Raw genomic sequence first — 26,624 nt, 5'->3', positions numbered from 1 at the left:
ACACACACACACACACACACACACACACACACACACACACACACACACACACACACCACTTACATTTCAGAGGTAGCGATCAGGGACTCAAGCCCACATCCCCGAATACACTAAGCGCTCATTCCACTGGGCCACATGGACTTGGATGTTCAATTCAGTTTCTCCCCCACATCTTCACCGTTCTTGGGATTGGCTGGCTTTTAGCAAGCATCTTCGTGTGTGAGTGTTTACCTGGTCTGACATTTCCTCATTTGCGGTCATGGTGACAATCCCAGCTCAGCCCTGTTGTGCTTTCAGGAAATGAAGACATCAGTGATAATGGGGCTCTTCACTCAGCCAACTCAACAGCTCACCCAGCAGTGGCAGAACAACAGCCCTCCCCGCCCAACCCACAGCCTCCTCCTGAGGACCAGCCCCCGAAACCCAAACTTGAAGGGGTCCTGGTGAACCATAATGAGCCCCGGTCCAGCTCCAGGACTGGGCTAAGGGTGCACTTCAACCTCCCCGAAGATGACCAAGAGAGTGAAGCATCTTCTGGGAGCGGAGTGGCCAACACAAGCCAGACTAGGCCTGACTCCTTCCCTGAGAGGTTCAATGGACAGGAAGCCAGAATCCCAGAGCCTTCCTCGCCTGTCAAAGAGCCCCCTCCCGTCCTGGCCAAACCCAAACTGTAAGTAAAAGTCGAGTGAATAACTGAGTACCTGTTGAGTCTCATCTTTAGAAAAAATGTGGAGATGGAGCCTCGTAGGATGGCTCGGGTGGGTAAAGATAATTCCACACAAGCTTGAAAACCCAGGTTCCATGCCTGGAACCCACATGGCAGAAGAAAAGCGACTCTCGCAAGCGTCTTCTGACCTCCACATACACATGTGTGAACACACATGCACACACACACACACACACACACACACACACATACATATTAAAATTTAAAAATGTTAATAGTAGAGTCGGGCTGGGAACGTAACTTAGTTGTTAGCGTGCTTGCGTAGGCTGCATGAGGTCCAGGGTTTGATCCCAGTACTGCAGTAGGTGAAGCAGGGCACACAGTAGGTCGAGGCAAGAGGATCTGAAATTCAAGGTCAACTTCAACTTCACATGGAATGTGAGGCCAGCCTGGGCTACATGAGACTTTGCCTCAGACCAAATCAAACCAAACCAAACCAGCGATAGAATTGAAAAACATAATTCCAAGTGAGAAAATGTACATTGAGTGCAATGCAGAACGTACATCTTGGCATCATCATGGAGGCATCCTCCTTATTAAACATTCTACCCCAAGCAGCGTGGTACCTAAATTCAGAAAGCACCTCTCTAATGTTAGCATTCTCCATGTAAAGCATTTCTGGACTTTTCCTCAAATAGAATACTCTATCACATACCTAATGATCCTGACAGTCCGTTCTTTGGTCCTTGTATGTCTGTGCATTAGTCTGATCTTGTTAGAGAAACTCTTTGGCTTATTCTTACATTCTTTGCTAGTACTGAGTACACAGTGTAAAACAGCATGATTTGTATGACTCTGGTGGGATGCAAGAAACCCTGGCCTTCTGACTCAGCCCGGGATCTCCACTGTCTACAGGGCCCACGTCAGAGCCATGTCCCACCTTCAGTGCTCCTGCAGCCACGCAGTTATAGAACATGACCTTAGCATGTTGTGTTTCATCCAGATCTATTGATGCTAGTAATGGTGTGTATTACAGATAGCCATTGAAATTATAATTATATAAACCTTTAATGTCCGTGTACTGGCCTGTCTGTGTGCCAACTTGTTATAAGCTACGTAAATCATCAGAGAGGAAGGAGCTTCAGTTGATGAAATGCCTCCATGAGATCCAGCTGTAAGACATTTTCTCAATTAGGGACCAATGGGGGAGGGCCCAGGCCATGGTGGGTGGTGCTTTCCCTGGGCTGGTGACCCTGGGTCCTATAAGAAAACAGCTGAGCAATCTATGGGGAGCAAACCAGTAAGCAGCACTCCTCCATGGTCTCTGCAACAGATCCTGTCTCTAGGTCCCTGCCCTGTTTAAGTCTCTGTCCTGTGGACGTGTAAGCTAAATAAGCCCTTTCCTTGCAAACTTGCTTTTGGTCCATGGCATTTCATTGCCATAGAAACCCTAAAACAGTCAGCAATCCTACAGCAACAGGTCCTGTGTGTTGTCCTTCAGTGATGATGACACAATGCTCACCAGGTGACATTCGCCTTATTTACTTTGCTCACCACACAGTGTGCAGCCCATTGAGAGGATGAGTTTGCAAAAGAGAAAAAGTTTGTTTGGAAGGCAACCACAAGGGGAGCCGGAGGACCAGCTCCCAAAGGCATGTTCCTAGGGCGGGGCTTGGGAAGACTTCACAAGCAGAAGGGTGGGAAAGGCGAACGGACCACATTCCAACTCTTGTCTTTCTTCAGCGATGCTAGTGGTAGGCAACCAGAGATGAGGAGCTGAGAGCAGGTGAAATCACCTCAGGAACTGGGGAGGAGGGGACGGACAAAGAGGTAGAGAAAGAATGAGATTCAGTCCCCCCCACTCCACCCCCTACCCCACCTCTGGCTTATATATTTCTTTAATATTCCTTGCCCTTTTTCTTTTGCCCTTTAAGTTTCCTTTTAATTGTATGTATGTTTATATTAGTATAGATATTAATATACATGCCTAATACACATACATACACCCTCTGTGAACCCACATGCCTACAACCTTTAACTTACTAGTTAAAAAAGAATATTTTATTTATTTTATGTGGATCAGTATTTGTCTGCATGTGTGTACGTGCACTAGGCATAGCAGTGCCCACTGAGGCCAGAAGCAGGTGTTGGATCCCCTGGAACTGGAGTCACAGACAGGTGTGAGCCACCATGTGAGTGTTAATCGAGCCTGAGGAGGGGTAGCCAGTCCCCTTCGCTGCTGAGCCAACTCTTCAGCTCCCATTGTTTCTTTTTAAAAATTGTCACACAAAAGCCGGGCATGGTGGCGCACGCCTTTAATCCCAGCACTCGGGAGGCAGAGGCAGGCGGATCACTGTGAGTTCGAGGCCAGCCTGGTCTACAAAGCGAGTCCATGATGGCCAAGGCTACACAGAGAAACCCTGTCTCGGAAAAAAAAAAAACTGTCACACAATAATTGTACAGTTATGGGGCACTGTGTGACATTTCAGTACAGTAAACACACTGTATAATAATCAGTCAGCATCATCCGAGAGGCCAGCGCCTCAGATGGCACTTCTGTGTGGGGACTTCTCACACTAGTTTAGCCTGCCTGGTTTTCACTGCATAAGCTTTGCATTAAAATGCAGGCTTTTCTTCCCGGTACAGGAGTTTGTCTGTCTGTCCGTCTATCTTTCTTTCTTATTCCTTCAGTTAGCCTTTCATATGGAAAATAGAAATAATGTTAATTTTTAAAATGCTGCAGAAAGAAGGGCTGTCATTTTTCAGCACTGTATAGTCAAAACCATGATACTTTTTTTTAATGATTTTTTGAGACAGAGTTTCTCATAGCCTTGGCTCTCCTAAAACTCACTCTGTAGTTCAGGCTGGCCTTGAACTCACAAAGATTCACCTACCTCTGCCTCTGGGACTAAAAACATATGCTACTGAGCCGGGCGTGGTGGCGCATGCATTTAATCCCAGCACTCGGGAGGCAGAGGCAGGCGGATTGCTGTGAGTTCGAGGCCAGCCTGGTCTACAAAGTGAGTCCAGGATGGCCAAGGCTACACAGAGAAACCCTGTCTTGAAAAACCAAAAAAAAAAAAAAAAAAAAAACCAAAAAACAAACAACAACAACAAAAAAAAAAACATATGCTACCACCACCCAGCCAGCCAAGACAGTTCTTTTTTTGAAATTCACAGCTTAAATGTCAAGCTGTCTGAAGCACTTCTTCTGAATTTTATGAATATATCGATTGATTGAGTCGGTCCCCACAAATTAGTTTAATATACAGTCAGTTTAGAAGCCACAGGCTTCTTCTTCTTATTCTAATAAGAGACATAACCTGAGTTGCCACCTTTCCTACCCCTCAGCCCTCCATGCCCAGGAAAAAACAAAAACAAACAAACAAACAAAAAAACTCCAAAATTAACATTTAAAAAGGAGCAAACTTTCAGGAAAAAAAAAATAGAATAAACTAGAAAGCCTATGCTTTGGGGACAAATGTGTGTGGTTTTGATGTTGCTGTTGTTCATTGGTTGGTTGCTACTATTTTGAGACAGGGTCTCATGTAGCCAAGGCTGGCTTTAAACTTACTATGTAGCCCAGGATGACCTTCTGATTCTTCTGCCTCTACTTCCTTCATGCTGGGATTGCAGGTATGCAGAACCACACCCAGTTTTTATGGAGCTGGGGATTGAACCTAGGACTTTCTGGATGCTAAGCAAGCATTCTACACCTCCAGACCCCAGACAAGAAGATATGCAGTGCAGTGGTGTGAATATGAGAGTCACCCAGGGTATGGTAGGTGGACCAAGAGCATTGCTCTCAGCCCCCCAACTCTGACTCATGGGATCAGAGCCTCTGGATGACTTGGAAGTCTGTCTTGTTTTGTTTTCTTGATATAGGGTTTCTTTTTTAGTACTGGCTGTCCTGGACTTACTATGTAGGACAGGCTGACCTCAAACTCATAGAGATCTGTCTGCCTCTGCCTCCCGAGGGCTGGGATTAGAGGCGGCTGCCACTACTGCCCGGCAGAAGTCTGTCTTTTAACCAGATCCTGAGGCTGACTAAATTAGAGGAACAGCTGTCCTATATTTTAAAACCACTGTGTTTAGTTTCCTTCTACTGGTAAGGCCAGTGCACACATACTCAGAATGAGTTGTCCTGGGCTGCAGCGATGATTTATCGATTAAGAGCACTGTCTGAACTTCCAGAGGTCCTGAGTTCAATTCCCAACAACCACATGTTGGCTCACAACCATCTATAATGTGATCTGATGCAGGGGTACATGCAAATATAGCACTCATATACATAAAATAAATAAATGAATCTTTAAAAAAAAAAATAAATTATCCTGATCAGCCCAGGAAACAGTTAACCACTGACAGGGGTGAGAGAGCCCTAATAGCCTTTGCAAACTTCTCCTACATGATTTTAGGCTACTGAGCAAAGGCTACTGAGTGGGTTGCTGGGTCTGGGTGCATACCAGCTGTCCTTCAGAGGCAGGGAGAGCTGGTTCTGGCACACAGTATCCAAAATTGTTGCTAAAGCCACCTTCAAACTTGATACCCAGGCTTGTATTTTGACTGCCTAATACTTTAATCTCAAAGATTGTAAGTCCACAGGATATATTTGCCAGTACACTTGTAATCGAAGCACTCAGGGGACTGAGGCATGGGGATTGAGAGTTCCAGGTTAGCTGGGGACGCATAAGAGACCCTGTCTCAAAAAAGTAAAAAGTTAAACTGGGCGTAGTGGCACACGTCTTTAATCCCAGCACTTGGGAGGCAGAGGCAGGCAGGTCGCTGTGAGTTCAAGGCCAGCCTGGCCTACGAAGTGAGTCCAGGACAGCCAAGGCTACACAGAGAAGCCCCATCTCAAAAAACAACAACAATCCAAAAAATAAAAAAGGAAAGAAAATTAATAAAAGGTCTAGGGATGTAACTCAATGGCAGAGCATCTACTTAACATTTGTGAAACGCTGGATTTGACCCCCCAATACCTCAAAAAGATGGAAGATTTTAAAGAAGTTTCTGGTTCAACACCATGAATGTTGACTTCTTGTTTGTTTGTTTTTTTGAGACAGGGTTTCTCTGTGTAGCCAGACTAGGCTGGCCACAAACTCAGAGATCCACCTGCTTCTGCCTCCCTGAGTGCTGGGATTAAAGGTGTGCACCATCTTGTGTACCGGCCCAAGGGGTCTTCAACGGGTACCTGTGGAGGGGGCAGATGAGTGGGGGGACAGGAGACACGAAGAAATGAGGGCAAGTCTGGATTCTGATCAAGCCCCGTCTATTGAAAAATTTCACAAGGTTTTTATAGGCATGGGGTGGGGCATGGGTATTTGCTTAAGCGAGGGTTGCTATGGATACCTAACTGTGGGATGCTCCAGCAGGTGTGTACCTTTATGGCTGCTATAACCACAGAAGGGGGAGAAATTCCAGAGCAAGAGAGAGAAGTTGTAAAAGATCTGGTTAGTCAGGAAAAAGTTCCTGGAACTGCTGCTCGTGGGCAGCTGGCCTTTAATCTGATTTTACCAGCGGTCTTACTGGAAAAGCTAGTTTGTAGCCAGAAAGGAGTAGCTCTTACTATGAGCTAGGGGGTCTTAGAATGACCGTCCCCCACAACCTCGCTGGGCAAGTGTTGAGTTTCTATTTCAAAACGCTTTCGTGTTTTGGTTTTTTGGTGTGTGTGTGTGTGTGTGTGTGTGTCTGAGAGAGAGAGAGAGACAGAGACAGAGAAAGGGGGGAAGGAGAGGGAGAGAGAGTTTGTGTGGGCACGCACACATGAGTGCCATGACACATGTGTGGAGGTCAAAGGACAAGCGTGGGAATCTATCGTGTGGGTTCCAGGGATTGCTTTCCGCTCATCAGGCTTCACCAGCTGAGCCATCTCACTGTCCCTCACTTTCCTAACGATTCTAAAGCACGAAACATGTTTTGTTTTAATAGATCTTGTGCTCATCAGCTCACCCTCACTGTGCCAGAAGCAGCACCCAGTTACAAAGAATGAGAGCCCAGTGGTCTTGAAATGTCACCATCCCCTATGTGTTTCTCCTTCAGGTCGCTCTTTCATGAGTAAACCCTCCTCAGCACCACAGTTTCGCAGTCTCCATGCCTTCCTGCACATATGATCTTAAGACATTTTCCTTTCACCTTACCCAGTAGAAATAACTCATTATATGGGCATGGTGGCACACATCTTTAATCCCAGCCTCGGAGAGGCAGAGGCAGGAGGATCTCTGTGAGTTCAAGGCCAGCCTGGTCTATGAAATGAGTCCAGGACAGCCAAGGCTACACAGAGAAATCCTGTCTCAAAAGACCCCCCCCCAAAAAAGAATAATTCATTTATGAAGAGAAACAAACAGGCTGTAAGAGTCCTGTGGCACCTCTGTGCCTTGGGCTCCTACACAGACACCTCTCCTACACTGTCCACCTTCTTTCTTTTCTCTCCCCTTTTATTTTTTTTACAGTCCAGGTTCTTTATTTCTTTTTGTACATTAGTCCATGAATTCACACAGAACGGGCTCCGCAGTTCAGGCTCCTTCCCGTTAGTCCTCACGAAGTGAGCTTCTCTGGGTGGCGCAGGCTGGCGCTTCAGCTGGACCCAGGTGCCCTTCTCCTTGGCTTCTTTTTCTGGTCCTTCTCCTTCACGCACTTCAGGAAGATGTCCCTGCTCTCAGAGTGCTCGATGTGCTCGATGCGCACATTGATGCTCTTGGCGAGAATCTTGCCCTTAACCTGCTTGTTCACAATGATGCCCGCAGCATGCTGGGTGATGTTGTAGACTCTTCCGGTTTTGCCGTGGTAACACGTATGGGGCATTCCTCTTTGAACAGTGCCCATTCCCTTGATGTCTACAATATCACCCTTCTTGTAGATTCGCGTGTATGTAGCCAAAGGAACGACTCCATGCTTCCTAAAAGGCCTGGAGAACACATAGCGGGCGCCCCTCCTCTTTCCGTTTGTGTTTGTCATTTTGGCGAGTTACTGCAAGATGGCTGCTGTGGCCCTTCTTTCTCCTTTTAAATGCCTTTATTTAGTGTGTGTGTGTGTGTGTGTGTGTGTGTGTGTGTGTGTGTGTGTGTGTTATGTACAGCATGTGTGTGCAGGTGCCCTTGGAGGCCAGAAGTGGGCATTGGATCCCACTGAACTGGAGTTACAAGCAGGTGTGAGCCTTGATGTGGGTGCTGGGAACTGACCCTGTAGCCTCTGCAAGAGTAGCCACGCTTCCACGCTTTTTTTTTTTTTTCTCATGCTATGCGTGTACATGATGTATGTTGTGTGGTATTTGCGCCTGTGGTGTATGCATATGTATGTGTGGGTTCCTATGCTTGCTGCCTTGAGACACAATCTTTCACTCAACTTGGACGTTGACAGGCAGCCGGAAAGCCCCACTGATCCTGCTGCCCTCCTCCCCAGTGCCAGGTTTATAGGTGTGTGCTGCCATACCTCACCATCTTTTCACAGAGGTGCTGAGGATTTGAACTCATATCTTCAAACTTATATAGCAAGTGGGTTTTTTTTTCCTTTTTTTTATTTTTTTTAAGACAGGGGTTCTCTGTGTAACCTTGAGTGTCTTGGACTCCCTTTGTAGACCAGGCTGACCTCAAACACACAGAGATCCACCTGCCTCAGCCTGCCCAGGTGCTGGGACTACAGACAGGAGCCACTGTGCCTGGCTCTCCTTTTTCTTTTTAAGAACAAGAAAAGCCAAAGTTTATTAGGATACTTCGTGTGTGTGTGTGTGTTTGTGTGTGTGTGTGTGTGTTTTGTGTGTGTGTGTCTCACGTAGCCTGGACTAGCATAAAGCTTGATACATAGCTGAGGCTAGCCTTGTACTCTGGAGCCTCCTCCCTCCAACACTCAAGCACTGAGATTCAGGCATGCCCCACCACACCCAGCATCACAGTAGGACACTTTTGAGAGTGAAAATTAGTGTCTGTGATAATTATAATGCTAAGGAAAGGTTTAAAACAAGGCTACTTTGAATGAACAGGAACATAGGGTAGTCTTATCCACAAAGCCTGGAAACACTGGGACATAGGAAGCTCCTTCCCTAAGATAGTTTTTAGAGGCAGGCTGAGAGCGTAGCCTAGTGGTAGAGCACATGCTTAGCATGTGCCAAGTGCTAGGTCCCATCCCTCTCACACGTTGAGTAGGAGATATTCTCTTAGAGGATTCCATGCTTACAGTAACTCACACCTATATGTGGCAAGATGCCTTCTGCCTGAGCGGAGAGAGACTCGAGGCCATCTGAGCTTGAAACAGTATCCACAAGAGTAACACTATCTCCATTTCTTAATTTTTCTTTCTTTTCTTTTTGGTTTTTGGAGACAGGGTTTCTCTATGTAGCCTTCACTGTCCTGGACTCCCTTTGTAGACCAGGCTGACCTCAAACTCATGAAGATCCGCCTACCTCTGCCTCCTGAGTGCTGGGATTAAAGGCGTGAGTCACCACCACCCAGCTTCTTTTATTTTTCAATTTGTAAACTTCACTGTTGCACAACTAAAGTGTCATAGCACAAAGAATAGAATATTTGCAGGTCCCTTGGGAAGAAAGAAAGACAAATCCACAGCTCACTGACAGTCATTAGGTGATGTCTTGCCACTTTCTGTCCTCTGTGTCTCTTTCTTTGTTTCTTTGTCTTTCTATCTCTGTCACTTCCTCTGTGCCCTCCTCGCCCCTGCCTCCCCTACTCCAGCCCCCCATCCCCACCCTCACGTGCCTCATCTAAAATAGCCATCTGTAGCCCAGGCTAGCCACAAACTCACTGTGTAGCTGAGGACAGCCTTGCACATCTCATCCCTGTGCCCCCACCTCTGGAGTGCCCTGATGCCTGGTTTACTCAGTGTTGTGGATTGAACTCGGAGTACCGCACATGTTAGGTAAGCACTCTCCCAACTGAGCTACACCCCCAGGCCGGTCTGTAGGTTTTCTGATGAGTGAGGCTGACGGTGTGACACGTTCTTCCTCTCTCCCTGCTTTGTTTTCCCTGCAGCGACTCCACTCAGTTACAACAGCTTCATAACCAGGTGTTACTGGAACAGCAGCAACTGCAAAATACATCTCCTTCGTCCCCGACGGAGTCGTCTTTCAACATGAGCGTCTCAAACTCGGTTCTCCCAGCAGGGACCATTTCCAGCAAGCAGGTGAAGGGCCCTGCACCACAGACACTCACCTTGGCCAGGCCGAAGCATTTCTTCCCCACTTCAAGCGTTTCTAAGGCAACCGCGTCCCCATCCAGCTCCCCGGTGTTCACCCTCAGTAATACTCCTCAAACAATTCAGAGGACAGTCAGCAAAGAAAGCCTCTTGCTGTCTCACCCCGCCGCCCAAAGCCGATCTCCAGGCAGCCTCTCCATGCAAAATGAGCCGGCTCCTCCAGGCCCCGCAGAGCCGGTGGCACCGCCACCACCGCTCTCATATCCCACCCCCGATGGAAACCAGTTTCAGCCTCACTGTGTCTCCCCAACTCCTGTCTCTCCTACCGGCCGGATTCAGAACCCAGTGGCTTTCCTCAGCTCTGTTCTTCCTTCTCTCCCATCCGTTCCACCCACTAATGCCATGGGGCTGCCTAAAAGCGCACCATCTGTGTAAGTGTCTTGAAAGATTGGAGATGCCAGTTAAGAAGGGCATGTGCATAGAGTAGCTTGGTCTGGGCGGGACTCTTAGATAATCTTATCAAATAGATGCAAAATGGATATTGAACACCTCAGGACAAGGGGTATGATTTTTTTTTTCTTTTTTCTTTTTCGTTTTTCGAGACAGGGTTTTGCTGTGTAGCCTTGGCTATCCTAGACTCACTTTGTAGACCAGGCTGGCTTCCAATTCACAGCGATCCGCCTGCCTCTGCCTTCCGGGAGCTGGCATTAGAGGCCACCACGCCAAGTCCAGGGCATGATTTTTGTTGTTGTTGATTTTTGGATTTTGAGACAGGATTTTTTCCTGTAGTCCCTTGGAAACCAGGCTAGCCCTGAACCCAGAGATCTGCCTACAGCTAGAGTGCTGGGATTAAAGGCTTGTGTCACCATGCCTGGCAATTTAAAATATGCAGTTCATTTGGCAGAGCACTTGCCTAGCTTGGGTGACGCTGTAGGGTCTGTGTCCAGCATCTTATAAGCTGGGTGTGGTTTGCACACCTATAATTCTAACACTGAGAGCCAAAGGCAGGAGGATCAGAAGTTCAAACTCATCCTTGACTACATTGCTAGTTCAAGGCCAGCCAGGGCTACATGAAGTCTTGCCTCAAATGATAAAATTAAGTAATAAAACAAAAATGCCTCTACACACAGTGTTTAATCTGCTGACCTGTGGACCCTCTAGATGGGCTCTTTTAAAATTGAAGCAATTTAAAAATTGGTTCTCTAAATATCACAAGGTATCATCTTACTAGCAGTGTAGGGAGGGTTTAAATTAGCCACGTGCTAAGTAAATTCTGCCTTAGAACCCCATTATATCCCTTTTTTAGAGTGTTCAGCTAAAAGGACGATTGTTTTCCTTAGTAAATGAAGAATGCCTCTGGGAAAATGTTGACTGAAAGCTGTGTTGAAGGAGATGATCCTCCACACACTGAGGGTTCCTATGACACTGACTAGTCATTTCATAGGTGTGGGGAATTTATTTTACAGACCGCCCCAGGGTCTGATGAAGAGAACTGCAAAGGTTCCTCACACAGTGAGTGACGATTACATCCGAGAGGCTAAGAACTCGGTGATTCTAGACTTGGGGAAGAAAGTGAATTTTGGTGACGTCAGATCGCACCAGCAGGTAAGGCTGTTGGATGGAATTTTGTTGTACCGATATAACTCTCTTTATCTTTGGGTACTGAGGTCATCTACCCTCACAAGGTCAGTCACAGCACTGACGGCAGAGCATAGACTAAGCCAGCTAGGCAACTTGTTGACAGAGAACTGTGGTTCTAAGCCACCTCATCAGCTAACTCAGGTTACTTGTTTATAGGTGTTTGCCTACAACAGACTATCAGGTGGTCCCCGTTACCCTTGTTCCAAGACTCGCAATACATGCCGAGTTCCTCAGATGCAATATCTTTGGACGCATGTCTATGTTAAAGCTTAATTAACAGAAGACATGGCGAGGGCTGAGGCTGTAGCTCAGTGGTAGAACGCAGCTGTGAAGCTAAGAGGTCAACTCCTAGTACAAGAAAGAAAGTGGAGGAGGAAGGGAGACAGGGAAGATGGCGGGGGTGGAGAGTGTGGGGTGGGGCATAGAGAAACGATAGCATCCCTGCCTATCATGTATGAAGCCTTGGTTTGAGTTCCTGGGATGTAGGCGCTAACAGGATGGGATGTAGGGATGAGCAGATGGGATGTAGGGATGAGCAGATGGGATGTAGGGATGAGCAGGTGGGATGTAGGGATGAGCAGGTGGGATGTAGGGATGAGCAGATGGGATGTAGGGATGAGCAGGTGGGATGTAGGGATGAGCAGGTGGGATGTAGGGATGAGCAGGTGGGATGTAGGGATGAGCAGGTGGGATGTAGGGATGAGCAGGTGGGATGTAGGGATGAGCAGGTGGGATGTAGGGATGAGCAGGTGGGATGTAGGGATGAGCAGGTGGGATGTAGGGATGAGCAGGTGGGATGTAGGGATGAGCAGGTGGGATGTAGGGATGAGCAGGTGGGATGTAAGGATGAGCAGGTGGGATGTAGGGATGAGCAGGTGGGATGTAGGGATGAGCAGGTGGGATGTAGGGATGAGCAGGTGGGATGTAAGGATGAGCAGGTGGGATGTAGGGATGAGCAGGTGGGATGTAGGGATGAGCAGGTGGGATGTAGGGATGAGCAGGTGGGATGTAGGGATGAGCAGGTGGGATGTAAGGATGAGCAGGTGGGATGTAGGGATGAGCAGGTGGGATGTAGGGATGAGCAGGTGGGATGTAGGGATGAGCAGGTGGGATGTAGGGATGAGCAAGTGGGATGTAAGGATGAGCAGGTGGGATGTAGGGATGAGCAGGTGGGATGTAGGGATGAGCAGGTGGGATGTAAGAATGAGCAGGTAAAGCACTCAAATATATGAGCCTATGAGGGCCATTCTCTTTGTTGTTGTTGTTTGGTTTTTTTGAGACAGGGTTTCTCTGTGTAGCCTTGGCTATCTTGGACTCGCTTTGTAGAGCAGGCTGGCCTTAAACTCACAGTGATCTGCCTGCCTCTGCCTCCCAAGCGCTGGGATTAAAGGCATGCACCACCATGCCTGGCATATGAGGGCCATTCTTATTCAAACCACTGCAGGATCTCTGGTGTCCTAAACTGATCTCCTATAACCTCAGGTCCCTATAAGTCTGGCCATCCCAGTTACTCTTCATCTTTTCCTGAAATCCTTTATGCCCCCTCAAACCCACACACATAGATTTCATTTTAGATGGGGTCTAAATATGTATCCCAAATTACGTTCTATTTACCTTCCTGCATCAGCTTCCAGAGGGCCGGGGTTATAAGTATGTTCCATTGCACTTAGCACTTCTCAGTCTCCCTACCTCCCTAGCATTCCGATACAGGGCCTTCCTCTGTAGCCCAGGCTATACCTATATAGCCGATGCTGGTCTCAAACCTTTAGCAATCCTTGTATCCCTCTCCCCATCAGCTCACAAATTCTGAAATTACGGGTGGGCACCAGCTTCTCAATCTTTACATTTCACTGAGTGTGTGGAATGGCCACCAGACAAAATCCTGCTTTCTACCTGTATGGCTTCTTGCTTCCCAGTAAGTTTGTGTGCAGAAAGGAAAGAATACCTATATGAGAGTGTGATGCAAATTAACAGATTGGGCTGGAGATGTGCAGAGCATTTGCCAAGCACACACAGAATCTCGGGTTCCATCTCCAGCAGTGAATAAAGTAGGTGTGGTGGTTCACATCTGTAATCCCAGCACTAGGCAGACACAGGCAGGAGGGTGAGGAGTTCTAGGCTCTCTTTAGCTACATAGAAAGTTCAAGGCCAGCCTGAGCTGCATAAAACCACACACACACACACACACACACACACACACACACACACACACACACGACCATTTGTTAATTTGAGACATTTATGTGGTTTGCTGTTATTTTTGGTTTGTTTGTTTTGTATAGCCCTGGCTGTCCTGGACTTGCTTTGTAGACTAGGCTGGCCTTGAACTCACAGAGATCCACCTGCCTTTGCCTCCCGAGTGCTGGGATTAAAGACGTGTGCCACCATGCCCAGCTTTGAAACGCTTATTTGTACTTTTGATAATCAAAGGGTTGTTTTTCTAAAGGCAGGTTTACATTTCATATTCTAACATAGTTTATTTCCCCATATGGGAACTGGTCAACCTATTTTGCAGAATTTGTTCATAGGTACCCCAGAAAGAAAGTTCAAGATGCTGTTTTCCTAAATGTTCTGTGTTGTTAAGTAGCCATGTGTAATATTTTGTTTTTCTGTTAAACAGTGGGAGCTTCGTTTTCATCTCCCTTCCCCTCCTTGCTCTCGTCACCTAGTTTGAGGGCAGCCTAGAATATGTGAGACACTGTCGATAGATAGATAGATAGATAGATAGATAGATAGATAGATAGATAGATAGATACATAGTGCACAGCATACCCAGAATCCAATGGGAACACTTTGGCTGGACTTTCTTTTCTTTTTTGAGGGGTGGTGGTGGTTTGGGGGGTTGGTTTTTTGAAACAGAGTTTCTCTGTGTAGCCTTGGCTGTCCTGGACTAGCTTTGTGGACCAGGCTGGCCTTGAACTCGCAGTAATCCACCTGCCTCTGCCTCCCGAGTGCTGGGATTAAAGGTGTGCGCCACCATGCCCAGCCCTGGCTGGACTTTCTTAAGGCTTGATCTGTTTCATTATCAACCCCTGAAGCCAGATTGGAAACGCAGAGCTGAGGAACCCAGGTAGTGTCAGGTGCCAACCCCAGTGCTGGCTATGGATATGTCTGATTTAGGACCCGCCCCTATACTGTGTGTGGTTCTCAACAGGAAAAGGGTACTCTCCATTCCACCTACACGAAGAAACTTCCTGCAGATGTACTTCTGAAATATAATGTTTCAAGCTGTCAAATTATCACCCATCTTGGTTACTGTTCTGTTGTTGTGAAGAAACACCAAGGCAACTCATTTTACTGGGGTTTGCTTACAGTTTTGGAGAGTTACTCATGGTCAAGCTGGGAGACAGATAAGCTAATGTTGGAGCAGGATCTAAGAGCTTTACATCCTGACCCACAGGCAGCAGGAAGAGAGTGAGAGAGACAATAGACCTGGCTTGAACATTTGAAACAATGCCAAAGCCCACCCAAGGTGGCACACTTTCTCCAGCATGGCCACTTTCCTTCAATGAGGCCACAACTTCTTTTTTTTCTCTCTCTCTCTTTTTTTTTTTTTCTAGACAGGGTTTCTCTGTGTAGCCTTGGCTGTCCTGGACTCACTTTGTAGACCAGGCTAGCCTCAAACTCACAGCGATCTGCCTGCCTCTGCCTCCTGAGTGCTGGGATTAAAGGCGTGCACCACCATGTGTGGCCTAAGGCCACGACTTCTAATCCTTGCCAAACAGTTTCACTAACTGGGGGGTCAAGCATTAAATATCTGAGCCTATGGGGTCCATTCTCACTCAAAGTACCACACAGATTCCCTCAGAGGATTAAAAAAGATATAAATATAATTTCAAATATCATCTTCTCCTGAAATTATTATTTTTAGATTTTTATTTGCTTTTGTGCACAGCTGCTGTAATACTAAGGAACCAGGAACCTAGAAAGCACAGGTCATTTTTCATTTATTTGAGTTCTATACAGAAGGTGTGTGTGTGTGTGTGTGTAGTGTACATGTGTGCTCACACATATATATGTGTGCTCTCCTTTAATTAGAGGTATCACTGAAGGCAGCTCATAGAGAAACTTGCATTTTTATTCTGAAAGTGGATAAGGCTGAAGAGAGTGAGAAGTGGCCCAAATCTATATGGGAAATCAGAAACGTGCATTCATCAACAGTGCCATTTTCAGAAGTTAACAGTGCAAAAAAGGACCCGTGGGCTTGGTGTTAACATGCTGCATTTGCACAGCCCATTAGGAATTGTGAGCTAGATTGTAGCTTCCCAGTTGGATCTGTGTGTGGCAGCCATATCTGACCTTGAGATCAAGCAAAGTGCTACACAAACTGCCCATCAGCTCAGGGATTTAGTAACGGGCTGTTAAGCATTCTCTGGCCCAATGTCCTTGTTCCAAGGGCTCAACCTGCCAAATGTTTAATCTGTCACGGTAGCAACTTGGCCTTTACATTCTTATGTTGGCATTTCTATAATATCATCTTCAATTCATACAACTTATTACATGGTTGGTACATTGACTGCATATATCTGTTTATTTTATAGTTTTTAATTTTATAAACGTTATTATAAAAAGCTTGCAAGTCAACTGTCACACACCCAAGTGAACTATACATACATGTCAGCGAGCTTCCCTACAGCTCATACAGCCTTTCTGAAGCTGGATTTTTATCCTTCACTCTTGGGTATACTTTTATGTGCTTCCCTTCCACAGACCTGACAGCTGGAGTTCATCCCTAGAACCCAGAAGGCAGAAGCAGGGGTGGGCTGATTAGTTTTTCTCAACCTAACACAAACCCAGCTATATCTTGAGTTTCTGCCCTGACTTCTCTGGATGATGTAAGCTGTAAGAAGAAATAAACCCTTTCCTCCCAGAGCTGCTTGTGGACATAGTCTTCATCACAGCAATGGAAACCCCACCTAAGGGGCCAGAGAGATGGCTCAGTGGTTAAGAGGACTGCATGTCCTTTCAGAAGACCTGGCTTCAATTCCAGGCACCCACATGGTGGCTCACAGGCATCTACATGTTGCATAGACATATGTGCAAGCAAAACATCCAGACACATGGTAAAAATAAATAAATTTTTTAAAAAATAAGAAACCCTAAGACAAGAACCAACTCCAAGGAGCTGCATAGGCCCTTACACAATGATGATGATGACGATGATGATGACGATGATGATGACGATGATGATGATGATGATGACGATGGTGATGATGATGATGATGATGATATGCATCTCATATTACAAGAATCTCAACATACCCTTTTTTGACAGGAATATAAAATCTCAAGCTTTGAACAGAGGCTGATGAATGAGATAGAGTTCCGCTTGGAGCGTACTCCCGTTGACGAATCAGATGACGAGATACAACACGATGAAATCCCCACGGGCAAGTGTATTGCACCCATCTTTGACAAAAGACTCAAGCACTTCCGGGTGACTGAAGGGTCCCCAGTCACCTTCACCTGCAAAATTGTCGGGATACCCGTCCCAAAGGTAGGGGAGATGGCCTGACAATTGATTGTCAAGAGCTTGGAACTATATACGGTATTGTGAAGAAAGCCTCACGGGGCTGGGAAGTAGCTCAGTGTCAGAGTTCTTGTATCTCATGGACAAGCTCTAGCATGTGTCCCCCACACCAAGAACAGGCTCCGCAGCCAAGAGTACCCTGCTTTTACAGGATGAGAATTCACTTTGGGTTGCTCACAACCATCTGTAACTCCAGCTACTGGGCATCTGATGCCCTCTTCTGGCCAATTCCTACACACACACACACACACACACACACACACACACACACACCCTACCAGAGACACCTGAAAAAGAAAGGTCTCAGCTTGGGATAGCTCACTAAGTAGTAAGCTTGAAGCCCTGGGTTCAATTCCCCAAATCATAAAAACAAAACAAACAAACAAACCTGGGAATAGTGACCCATGCCTATAATCCCAACACTCAGGAGAATCAAAAGTTCAAGATCACCCTTGGCTACATAGTATGTTTGAAGCCAGTAGATATGTATGACACGTGACACCCTGTTCTAGAAAAGAAAAATAAAATAAAATAAAAACCAACTTATGCTATAGCAAAACACCTTCAGAAGAAAAATGAAAAACAGTTCTCAAAAATCAGCAAAGCCTAGGTGACTTAGCTAAAAATAAAATATAAGAACCAGGGTCATTAGGCCAAAAAGATTAAATGTGTTAGGTTTTTTTCATCTGTTTGTTAGACAGGGTCTCTTTATATAGTCTTGACTGGTCTAGGACTCACTATGTAGGCTAGGCTGGCCTCAAAATCACAGAGATCACCTGCCTCTGTCTCTGGAGGGCTGGGATTAAAGGCGAGTGCCACCACATCGAACTTTCTCTAAATTTTAATAAAAGTTTAAAACAAAATTCTTAGCCCCGATGCATTATTTTGGCTTATTGGCTCTCTTAACCACTGGGCTCATCCCATTAACAATGTCATTGTGTCTAGTTTCTGTTGAATACCCACAGGGTGCCTTTTGATGTACAAGGGCTGTGTCAATGTCCTCACTGTTAGGCTAGTAAAATGCCAAGAATGTCCCATGCTTGTCACCGGTTCTGAGTCACCACATTCCTTGGCAGTCAGAGAGGGATTTGCACCTGGTGCGACTGTGGCAGGGGATCCTCTTTCACAAACATGACTGTGGTGGTGCCGCACATTTAGGTAACCAGGGAAAAGTAGCACTTTATCTTCCTTGCCTTGAAGAACTCGCCCTCACACATGCAGGGCTAGCTAGCCATATGCACAGCAAATCGTACATTTCAGTCTCAGAGTTGGGATTCTGGCCAGAGGGTAAATTTAGCGACTTAATCCTAGCCTTATTCTTCTTCATCCAATCAGCCCTGCTAGCCTTTAAAGCAAGGGGAGCCTCCCCAGTTGCTTAGGCCTGCATCTGCCTTATGACTGGGAGATATATGGGGGACGGAGAATGGGCCGTGATCCAGGTCCCTTGTGTTCATTGCTTTGCTCATGAAGACATACTTGATCCTTAGAGTATCCTTAAGCTAATTATGAGATACAATATAGTCAAAAACTTTACCACAATGCTAGACTATATTGTACTTTTTAAATTTTAGTATCGTATGGGTACAGGTGGAGGTACACAGTACACTGTGGTTTTGAATATGTCTTATGATTTTTCCTAAGTGCTTGCAAAAGACGAGTGTCTTGTAACAGAAGCGGTGTTTGGCCTCCGTCTCATGGTCTCCGCCTCGTATACAATACCTGTATGCTCTGAAGGTACTCAGAACAGTATGTCTTCACCAACAGTTCCTTGCTTACCTTTCATTCCAGGTTTATTGGTTCAAAGACGGGAAGCAGATTTCTAAGAGAAACAAGCACTGCAAAATGAGGCGAGAGGGAGACGGGACCTGCTCCCTGCACATTGAGTCCACCAACAGTGATGACGACGGCAACTACACCATCATGGCGGCCAACCCCCAGGTGGGTTGCAGGGCCCCCTGGAGGTCGGAAGGAGTAATCGACGTTACTGTGAATGAGACCTTGAGAGGCGCTGAGGAGAATGAACGCAAAGCGTTGGGATTGCACCTAACTCAAACGCAGGGTGAAATTTAGACTAGCCTGCAGCTTGCTGCCCTTGTCAGAAAATACCGGTGGGGAGAAGGGATACAGTTCAGCTTTTAAAGCTAGGATGCCTGAGGCCCTGGGTTTGATCCTCAACAGCGCGCTAAAAACAAGCAAGCATGGTGGCGCACTCAGGAAGCCAAGGCAAGGTCGCAATGTGTTGGGTTTGAAGGCAGAAAACAAATCAAAACAAAAGCAGGAGAGTTGGAGAAACGGCTCGGTGGGTGGTTGACAGCATTTGCCCATCTTCCAGAAGAACCGTGTCACCCACGTCAGATGGCTCACAAGTACCTGTAGCTCCAGCTCGGTGGGCTCCAACACCCTCTTCTGGCCTTTGAGGCACCCACACACCTGGCAAACAGACACAGACACATGAATACATATTAAATAAATAAATGAGGGCTACAGAGGTAGATCAGTGGTCAAGAGCACTTGAAGTTCCTCCAGAGGGCCAGGCCTCAATTCCCAGCACCCACAGGGCAGTTGACAACCATCCATAACTCCAGTTCCAGGAGTTCTGGCATCTTCTGACTTCCAAGGGAACCAGACACACACATGGTGCACAGATACGTATTCCAGCAAAATACTCATACACATAAGCAAATCTCTAGAAAAATTAAGTAAGCTCTAAAGAATAAATTACTTCAAGAAAGGCTTTAAGCTGGGCGGTGGTGATGCACACTTTTAATCCCAGCACTCAGGGAAGCAGAGGAAGGCAGCCTGGTCTACAGAGTGAATTCCAGGACAGCCAAGGCTACACAGAGAAACCCTGCTCAGAATTAAAAAAAAAAAAAAAAAGCTTTAAGTATCTCTCAAACTCATATCAGATTTTTTTTTTCTTTATAGATAAAAGTTGGAGAACTATGATCTTCTTTTTTTTTTTCCCAAATGAGGCCAAGTTTTAAAATTCTCCTTAGAGAAAGGCCTGTGTATTTTCAATTGCCATTCAAATAAAAAAAACATATAGCCATAATTTCCATTTTAATGCATTTCCACCAATGTCAATGTTGATGAATATCTATTGAGGAAAACATAAAAATATCTGGCCATGCTCTTTGAATTGTTGCTGTAAATGATGTTAAGTTCAGCGGGGGATCGGAGAGTGGGGGCGGCGGGGGAATGGCAACTTTAAAAATATTTGTGCTCTTCTTATTTCTTAGGTTAAAGTGGAAATTATTGCAAAACCCCTAAAAGTCTCTCAACCTTGAAATTCCAACAGTTGTTTTTAATTGATAATCCCAGATCGTTCTATTTTACCAATAAAAACTCAGGAGCCAGACGCTGGAGTGAAAAAACTGCTAGCTCGGAGAGGTAGAGAAAGCACCCAGCTGACCTTCCTACTCACCTCACAGTCCCGATGGAAAAGGCCCAATGGGCTCACTAGCTCAGCTGACAGGCCAGGAAGAAAAGGCCAAAAAATCAAGGCTAAAGGCTTGCTGGCTCAAAGCCCAAAAAGCCAAAGGCCAAGGAGCTGAGGAGCTCAAGAGCTAGAGAACTAAGTGCCAAAGAGCTAAAGACCCCTTCTACATCTACACTCTGTCTTAAATACCCCTCAACTCAAAGTCCCTCCTATTCTTTAATTCCTATCAGCTGGTTTCTTTCTCTGCCTCTTGACCACCTAAGGTTAACTTGATTATATCCTATGTAAAGAAAGCTCTACAATTAAAGGTATGTATTAGGGCTGAGCCATGCCGAACAAAAGACAGGTTTTTACAGTTCACAATCTCAGGAATCACATTGGGAGCAAATATCTTGCAACAAATAGTAACTTAAGAGGTTATTTTGGAGGGCTAGAGAGATGGCTCAGTGGTTAAGAGCACTGCCTGCTCTTCCAAAGGACCTGGGCTCAATTCCCAGCACCCACATGCCAGCTCACAACTGTCTGTAACTCCAAGATCTGATACCCTCACACCAACACACATAAATTAAAATTAAATAAAATATTTTTTTAAATAAGTTATTCTGGAGCCAGGTGTGGTGGCCTTTAATCCCAGCACTCGGGAGGCAGAGGCAGGCAGATCGATGTGAGTTCGAGGCCAGCCTGGTCTACAAAGTGAGTACAGGACAACCAAGACTACACAGAGAAAGCCTGTCTCAAAAAACAACAACAAAAACAAACAAACAAAAAAGAAGTCATTTTGGGCCTGAAAAGATGGCTCAGTGGGTAAAGACATTGGTCACATGAGATCAGTGATCTCTGAGTTTGATCCCCAGAAGGCATGTAAAAATGCAAGGAGAGAACTGACGCCACAAAGTTGACTTCTGACCTTTGCCAAGACTGTTGCATGGCATGTGACCTGGTAATAATACTTTTTAAAAGAAGCCATATCTACATATATTTTAATGAGTGTGTATGTGTGTGTGTGTGATGCATATGCCCTCAGACATCAGAAGAGGGTATCAGATCCCCTGGAATTATGTGGCTATGTGGATTCTGGGAACAGCTCTGGTCATGTGGAAGAGTAGCAAGCTCTCTTAACCTCTGAGCCATCTCTTCAGCCCCCAGAAGCCAGATTTTTAAAGCACCTGGTGTACAAAGCTGCCCACCAGGGCTCATGTGAATGCTGGGAGGATGTCATGGCCCCGTTGGAATTTAAACTTGGGAAGGCAGAGATAAGAGAGCCCCAGTGCAAGCTGCTAGCCATATGAGTCATATCTGCAAGCTCTGGCTTCAACTGAGAGATCCTACCTTAGTGATTAAAGTGGAGAGCCATCTAGCAAGACTCCCAACACTGGCCACACACACACACACACACACACACACACACACACACACACACAGAGACGGGGGGGGGGGGGGGGGGGAATTAAAAGTTGCATTGTTTTAGTAGAATGTGGTAGAGCATCTTTTTGGTTTTGGTTTTGAGTTTTTTATTTGTTTGGTTCCTTTTTTGTTTTGGGGTTTTGTTTGTTTGTTTGTTTGTTTGTTTGTTTGTTTTTCAAGACAGGGTTTCTCTGTGTAGCTTTGGCTGTTCTGGACTTGCTTTGTAGACCAGGCTGTCCTCAAACTGACAGCAATCCACCTGCCTCTGCCTATTGAGTGCTGGTATTACAGGTGTGCACCACTTCGCCTGGCTGGTAGAGCATGTCTTTAATCCCAGTACTTAGGAGGTGGATGTCTGAGTTTAAGGCCAGCCTGGTCTACAGAGCAAGTTCCAGGACAGCCAGGGCTACGCAGAGAAACCCTGTGTCAAAAAGCAAAACAAAACAAGAGTTGCATTATTTTCATGCCTTTTGAACACAGAAAAATCTCTTTATTGTTAGGAAAAAATGTATAATGTTTTAATGAAGAAAACATTAATATAAATTGAAGAATGTGGACTTCTCCTTGTTTTAATCTTGTGTGCTTTCTAATTCTCAGGGGAGGATCAGCTGTTCCGGCCACTTGATGGTACAGAGTTTGCCCCTTCGAAATCGACTCAGCCCTGCCAGTCAATCTCACAGGTAAAGACAGGAGATCCCTCTGTTCTGGATCCCTCCCATATCTCCACTCACCACGGTGAACAGCAGTTGTAAGGCCTACAAATCACTGCTTCTCACACATTTCAGCACCACCGTCTCCTTGAAATACAGACACCAAGCCGGATCCAGAGCATCCAAGTCAGAATTCCCACTTTAACAAAATCCCCGGGAGATGCATAGGCTCAAGTTATCTTTGAGATGCTCCAGGCTTCGACACCATTTTGTTGTTCTTCATTTTTATTGTTGTTTTAGACAAGCTCCCGTGTAGCCCAGGCTGGCCTCAAACTCAGTACATAGCCGAGGATGTCCTTAAATTGATACTGAAATGTTGGGATTATAGGCATGTACCACCCAGTTTCTATGGTGTTGGGGAATAAATCCTGACCTTCATGTGTGCAGAGGAATGTACCCTGAGCTTTATGCATGCTAAGCACACACTAGACCAACTACATGCCCAACCCCTTTGACACAACTATAACAGGTCAAAACAATTGAACCCATCAGTAATGCCCGTGTACACAATATGTGATGAGACCCCGTGAAAGGGCTGGCTTTTTTGTTTGTTTGTTTGTTTTTTGTTTTTGTTTTTGTTTTTGTTTTTGAGTCAGGGTTTCTCTGTGTAGTTTTGACTATCCTAGACTTACTTTGTGGATCAGGCTGGTCTTGAACTCACAGTGATCTGCCTGCCTATGCCTCCCAAGTGCTGGGATTAAGGGCGTGTGCCACCACCGCATGGCGAGGACTGGCTTTTCTATCACCAATAAGAAACTCTAGGGCTGGATATGCCACTTTAGCCCCCATTATAGTAGGTATATTCTTCTCGGATTTTATGAACCACTTATGTGAAAGAGCCTGGCCTTCCGCTTGAGCCTTAGGGTGCCACGAAGTCTCAGTAAAGCTACCATAGGTGATGAGGCTGAAAAATCAAATGATCCACGTTTCACATACAGTGTCTCACATCGCTGTGAAGATGCTCTCCACATCCTCCTTTATCTCTTTTATTTTGTTTTGTTTCCTAGGACAGCTGTTACTGTTGGTCAGCCTTACCGAGTTCAAGTTTATCTTTAATTATCCACTATAATTTATCACCAGGCTGGATTTCTTTGCGGTCCCAGCCGTGCTGTTCTGGGGGATCCTGTTCTCTTTGGGCTAGCAGACTGAATACAGATTTACTTGTTTATTTTGATGACTTCTCAACAAGTTGCCAAGGCCCACAGAGAGGGGGAGCTGAGCCCATGAACACGGGGTAGCTTCAGAGAGAGAGAAGCTAAGGCCTGCTTATTTTATTCATATTATTTTTAGTTATATATATGGACAGAGCATGTGCACATGGGTGCAGGTACATTGGACCCCCTGAAGCTGAACTCACAGGGGGTTGTAAGCCACCCAGCACTGGTGCCGGGAACTGAACTTGGATCCCCTGGAAGCACCCAGCCCCTGAGCCTGTTTACTTGATTACAGAATTCAGAATAATACTACAGTGTATGGAGTACTTGCTGTAAGGACCTTTGGGTTTGGGGTGTGTGTGTGTGTGTGTGTGTGCGTGTGTGTGTGTGTGAGAGAGAGAGAGAGAGAGAGAGAGAGAGAGAGAGAGAGAGAGAGAGAGAGAGAGTTCTAGGCTATGATTGACTGGTTGGTTGATTGGTTGGTTGGTTGTCCAGGAATTCTCTCTACCCTAGGGGTGTGGTTCATTTGGTAGAGCACCTACCTAACGTGCCCCAAGTCCTAGGCTTCATCCCCAGCACCACATAAACAGAGCGTGATGATGCATGCCTGTAAGGCCAGCACTCAGGAGACAGAGCCTGGAGGATCCATTCAAGGTCATCCTTGGTAACTCATTGAGCTCGAGGCTAGCCTAGGCTATAGGAGACTCTGTCTCACTATATATAGCCTTATAGCCATGCCTAAGTGCATACGGCTATTGTTTCATGCTCGTAAATGCTTCTTGTAGGGGAAGGTCCAGAATGCAAGACAGAGACAAAGAACCGCTACAGGAACGCTTTTTCCGACCACACTTCCTGCAGGCCCCTGGGGATATGGTGGCTCACGAGGGCCGCCTCTGTCGGCTGGACTGTAAGGTACTTCCAAATGCCCATCCTTAACTCCAAGTCTGTCTAGAGTTTGCACCTAGTTATTTGTTTACACTCATTTCTGTCTGTATTTGTTTTGTGGGTTTTTTCCCCCATTGAAGAAGTCTTAGAGGAAGGAAGGGAAGCTGTCCTCTCCTTAGGCTTTTTTTTTTTTATTAGAGCATTTAATCTTTTTAATACCATATCATTAAAATCTTTTTTTTTTCCTTCATTTTTCAAGACAAGGGTTTCTTCATGTAGCCTTGGCTGTCCTGGACTCGCTTTGTAGACGAGGCTGGCCTCAAACTCATATCAATCTGCCTGCCTCACCTCTGGCTCTGGAGTGCTGGGATTAAAGGCGTGCGCCACCGTGCCCGGCTAAATCACCATATCTTAATAAAAATTCTGTAAGCTTAAAAATTTTAAAGCCGGCCAGATGTTGTGTCATATGCCTTTAATCCCAGCACTTAGGAGACAGAGGCAGGTTGATCTCTATGAGTTCAATGCCAGCCTGGTTCTACAGAGTGAGTCCAGGACAGCCAGGGCTACACGGAGAAACCCTGGCTCGAAAAACCAACAGCGTATATTTGGTGCCAATAAGGATAAAGAACTCTGTCACCCAATGAATCTGCCTGCTGTCAGTGTGTCATCTGCATCAGCTGTTTTGTCCTTCGTTAGGTGAGTGGCTTACCGCCCCCGGAGCTGACATGGCTGCTCAATGGGCAACCCGTGCTGCCAGACGCCTCCCACAAGATGCTGGTGAGAGAGACCGGAGTCCATTCTCTGCTCATTGATCCGCTCATGCAGCGTGACGCAGGGACCTATACGTGCGTGGCTACCAACAAAACTGGGCAGAATTCCTTCAGTTTGGAGCTCACAGTAGTAGGTAGGTTTGTTTTTGGACCCCTGCGCAGAACTCCCTTCAAACGGGACTGTCCAAACACTCAGATGCTCAGACGGGGTCCCAAGAATCCCTTGCCCCAGCAATTGCTTTCTGAGACACGGAGTAATCTAGATGTGTAGTAGGGTGGTTGCCTCTTAGTTTTAATCAATGGGAGCAATTGCAATAATTGGCTAAGCAGTCAGTGAGTTGTTTAGTTGGCTATCACTAAATTCTAGTCGTTTGCCCTTTAGCCTACGATTCCTGGAGCATACCAGGCTCTTTTGTCTCCTGAGTTACGTATGTTTGCGTTGTACCACTGCCATCACACAGTCCTGCCACCTGGAAAGTTCTTTACCCAGCACCCTTTTGTAAAGCTTAACTTCCTGACTGAGGGTTTATCAGCTCAGTTGGTGGAGTGCCTGAGAGCACACCACACCCACTTATATCAGTTGTGGTAGCATATACCTGACACCCCAGCACTGGGAAGGTGGAGACAGGAGGTCATGCTCCACAGTGAAATTGAGTCTAGCCTGGTTACCTGAGGCCTTCTCTCAAAAGCAAAAATAGAAATGAATAAAATTTAAAAGCCTAAATCAACCGGGTGGTGGTGGCACACACCTTTAATCCCAGCACTCGGGAGGCAGAGGCAGGCGGATTGCTGTGAGTTTGAGGCCAGCCTGGTCTACAGAGTGAGTCTAGGACAGTAAAGGCCACACAGAGAAACCCTGTCTCGAAAAACAAAACAAAATAAAATAATAATAATAATAATAATAATAATGGCCTAAATCCATTCACCACCAGGCCATAGTGGGTTTGCCAGGCAGCCCTTCCTTCCCGACCTCCTCTGTTTCCATGGTATGAGAACAGGCAAGCCTCACAGAGCGTGCTCGGGCTACAGTGTAAATGTTCACTGCTTTGCCTCCCTGCAGACTCTGAGCTTCTGAGGCCAGAGGCTCCTGTTTGCTGTGTTGTGTTTTTTCTTATGGAGAAGAGGGTATGCCATGGCCTGTGTGTGGCACTCAGAGTACAGCTTGAGGTGTAGGATGGCTCCTTCCACTATTCGGGCCCTGGGGGATCAAACTTCGGTCTTTATGCTTAATTAACAATAAACACCTTTACCCACTGAGCCATTTCCTGATACCCTCATTT

The 26,624-nt window shown here is 46.1% G+C and overlaps 1 protein-coding gene and 1 pseudogene across 1 annotated transcript in view; one reads left to right on the top strand and one right to left on the bottom strand.

Annotated features, from left to right (window-relative positions):
- Positions 1-26,624, top strand: part of Mypn (myopalladin) — a 76,722-nt gene that overhangs the window by 46,888 nt on the left and 3,210 nt on the right. Inside the window, exons 8-15 of the mRNA XM_051153161.1 lie at positions 298-670; positions 9,649-10,242; positions 11,278-11,416; positions 16,728-16,949; positions 18,771-18,920; positions 22,423-22,505; positions 24,475-24,601; positions 25,271-25,478. Of these exons, the coding sequence (XP_051009118.1) occupies positions 298-670; positions 9,649-10,242; positions 11,278-11,416; positions 16,728-16,949; positions 18,771-18,920; positions 22,423-22,505; positions 24,475-24,601; positions 25,271-25,478 (1,896 nt within the window). The remainder of the gene's footprint in view (positions 1-297; positions 671-9,648; positions 10,243-11,277; positions 11,417-16,727; positions 16,950-18,770; positions 18,921-22,422; positions 22,506-24,474; positions 24,602-25,270; positions 25,479-26,624) is intronic.
- On the bottom strand, positions 5,851-7,624 carry LOC127195252 (60S ribosomal protein L21-like; annotated as a pseudogene).

Source organism: Acomys russatus, chromosome 11 (genome assembly GCF_903995435.1).
Source record: "Acomys russatus chromosome 11, mAcoRus1.1, whole genome shotgun sequence".
In the NCBI taxonomy this organism is placed as follows: domain Eukaryota; kingdom Metazoa; phylum Chordata; class Mammalia; order Rodentia; family Muridae; genus Acomys; species Acomys russatus.
This window is presented reverse-complemented; position numbering and strand designations above follow the sequence as displayed.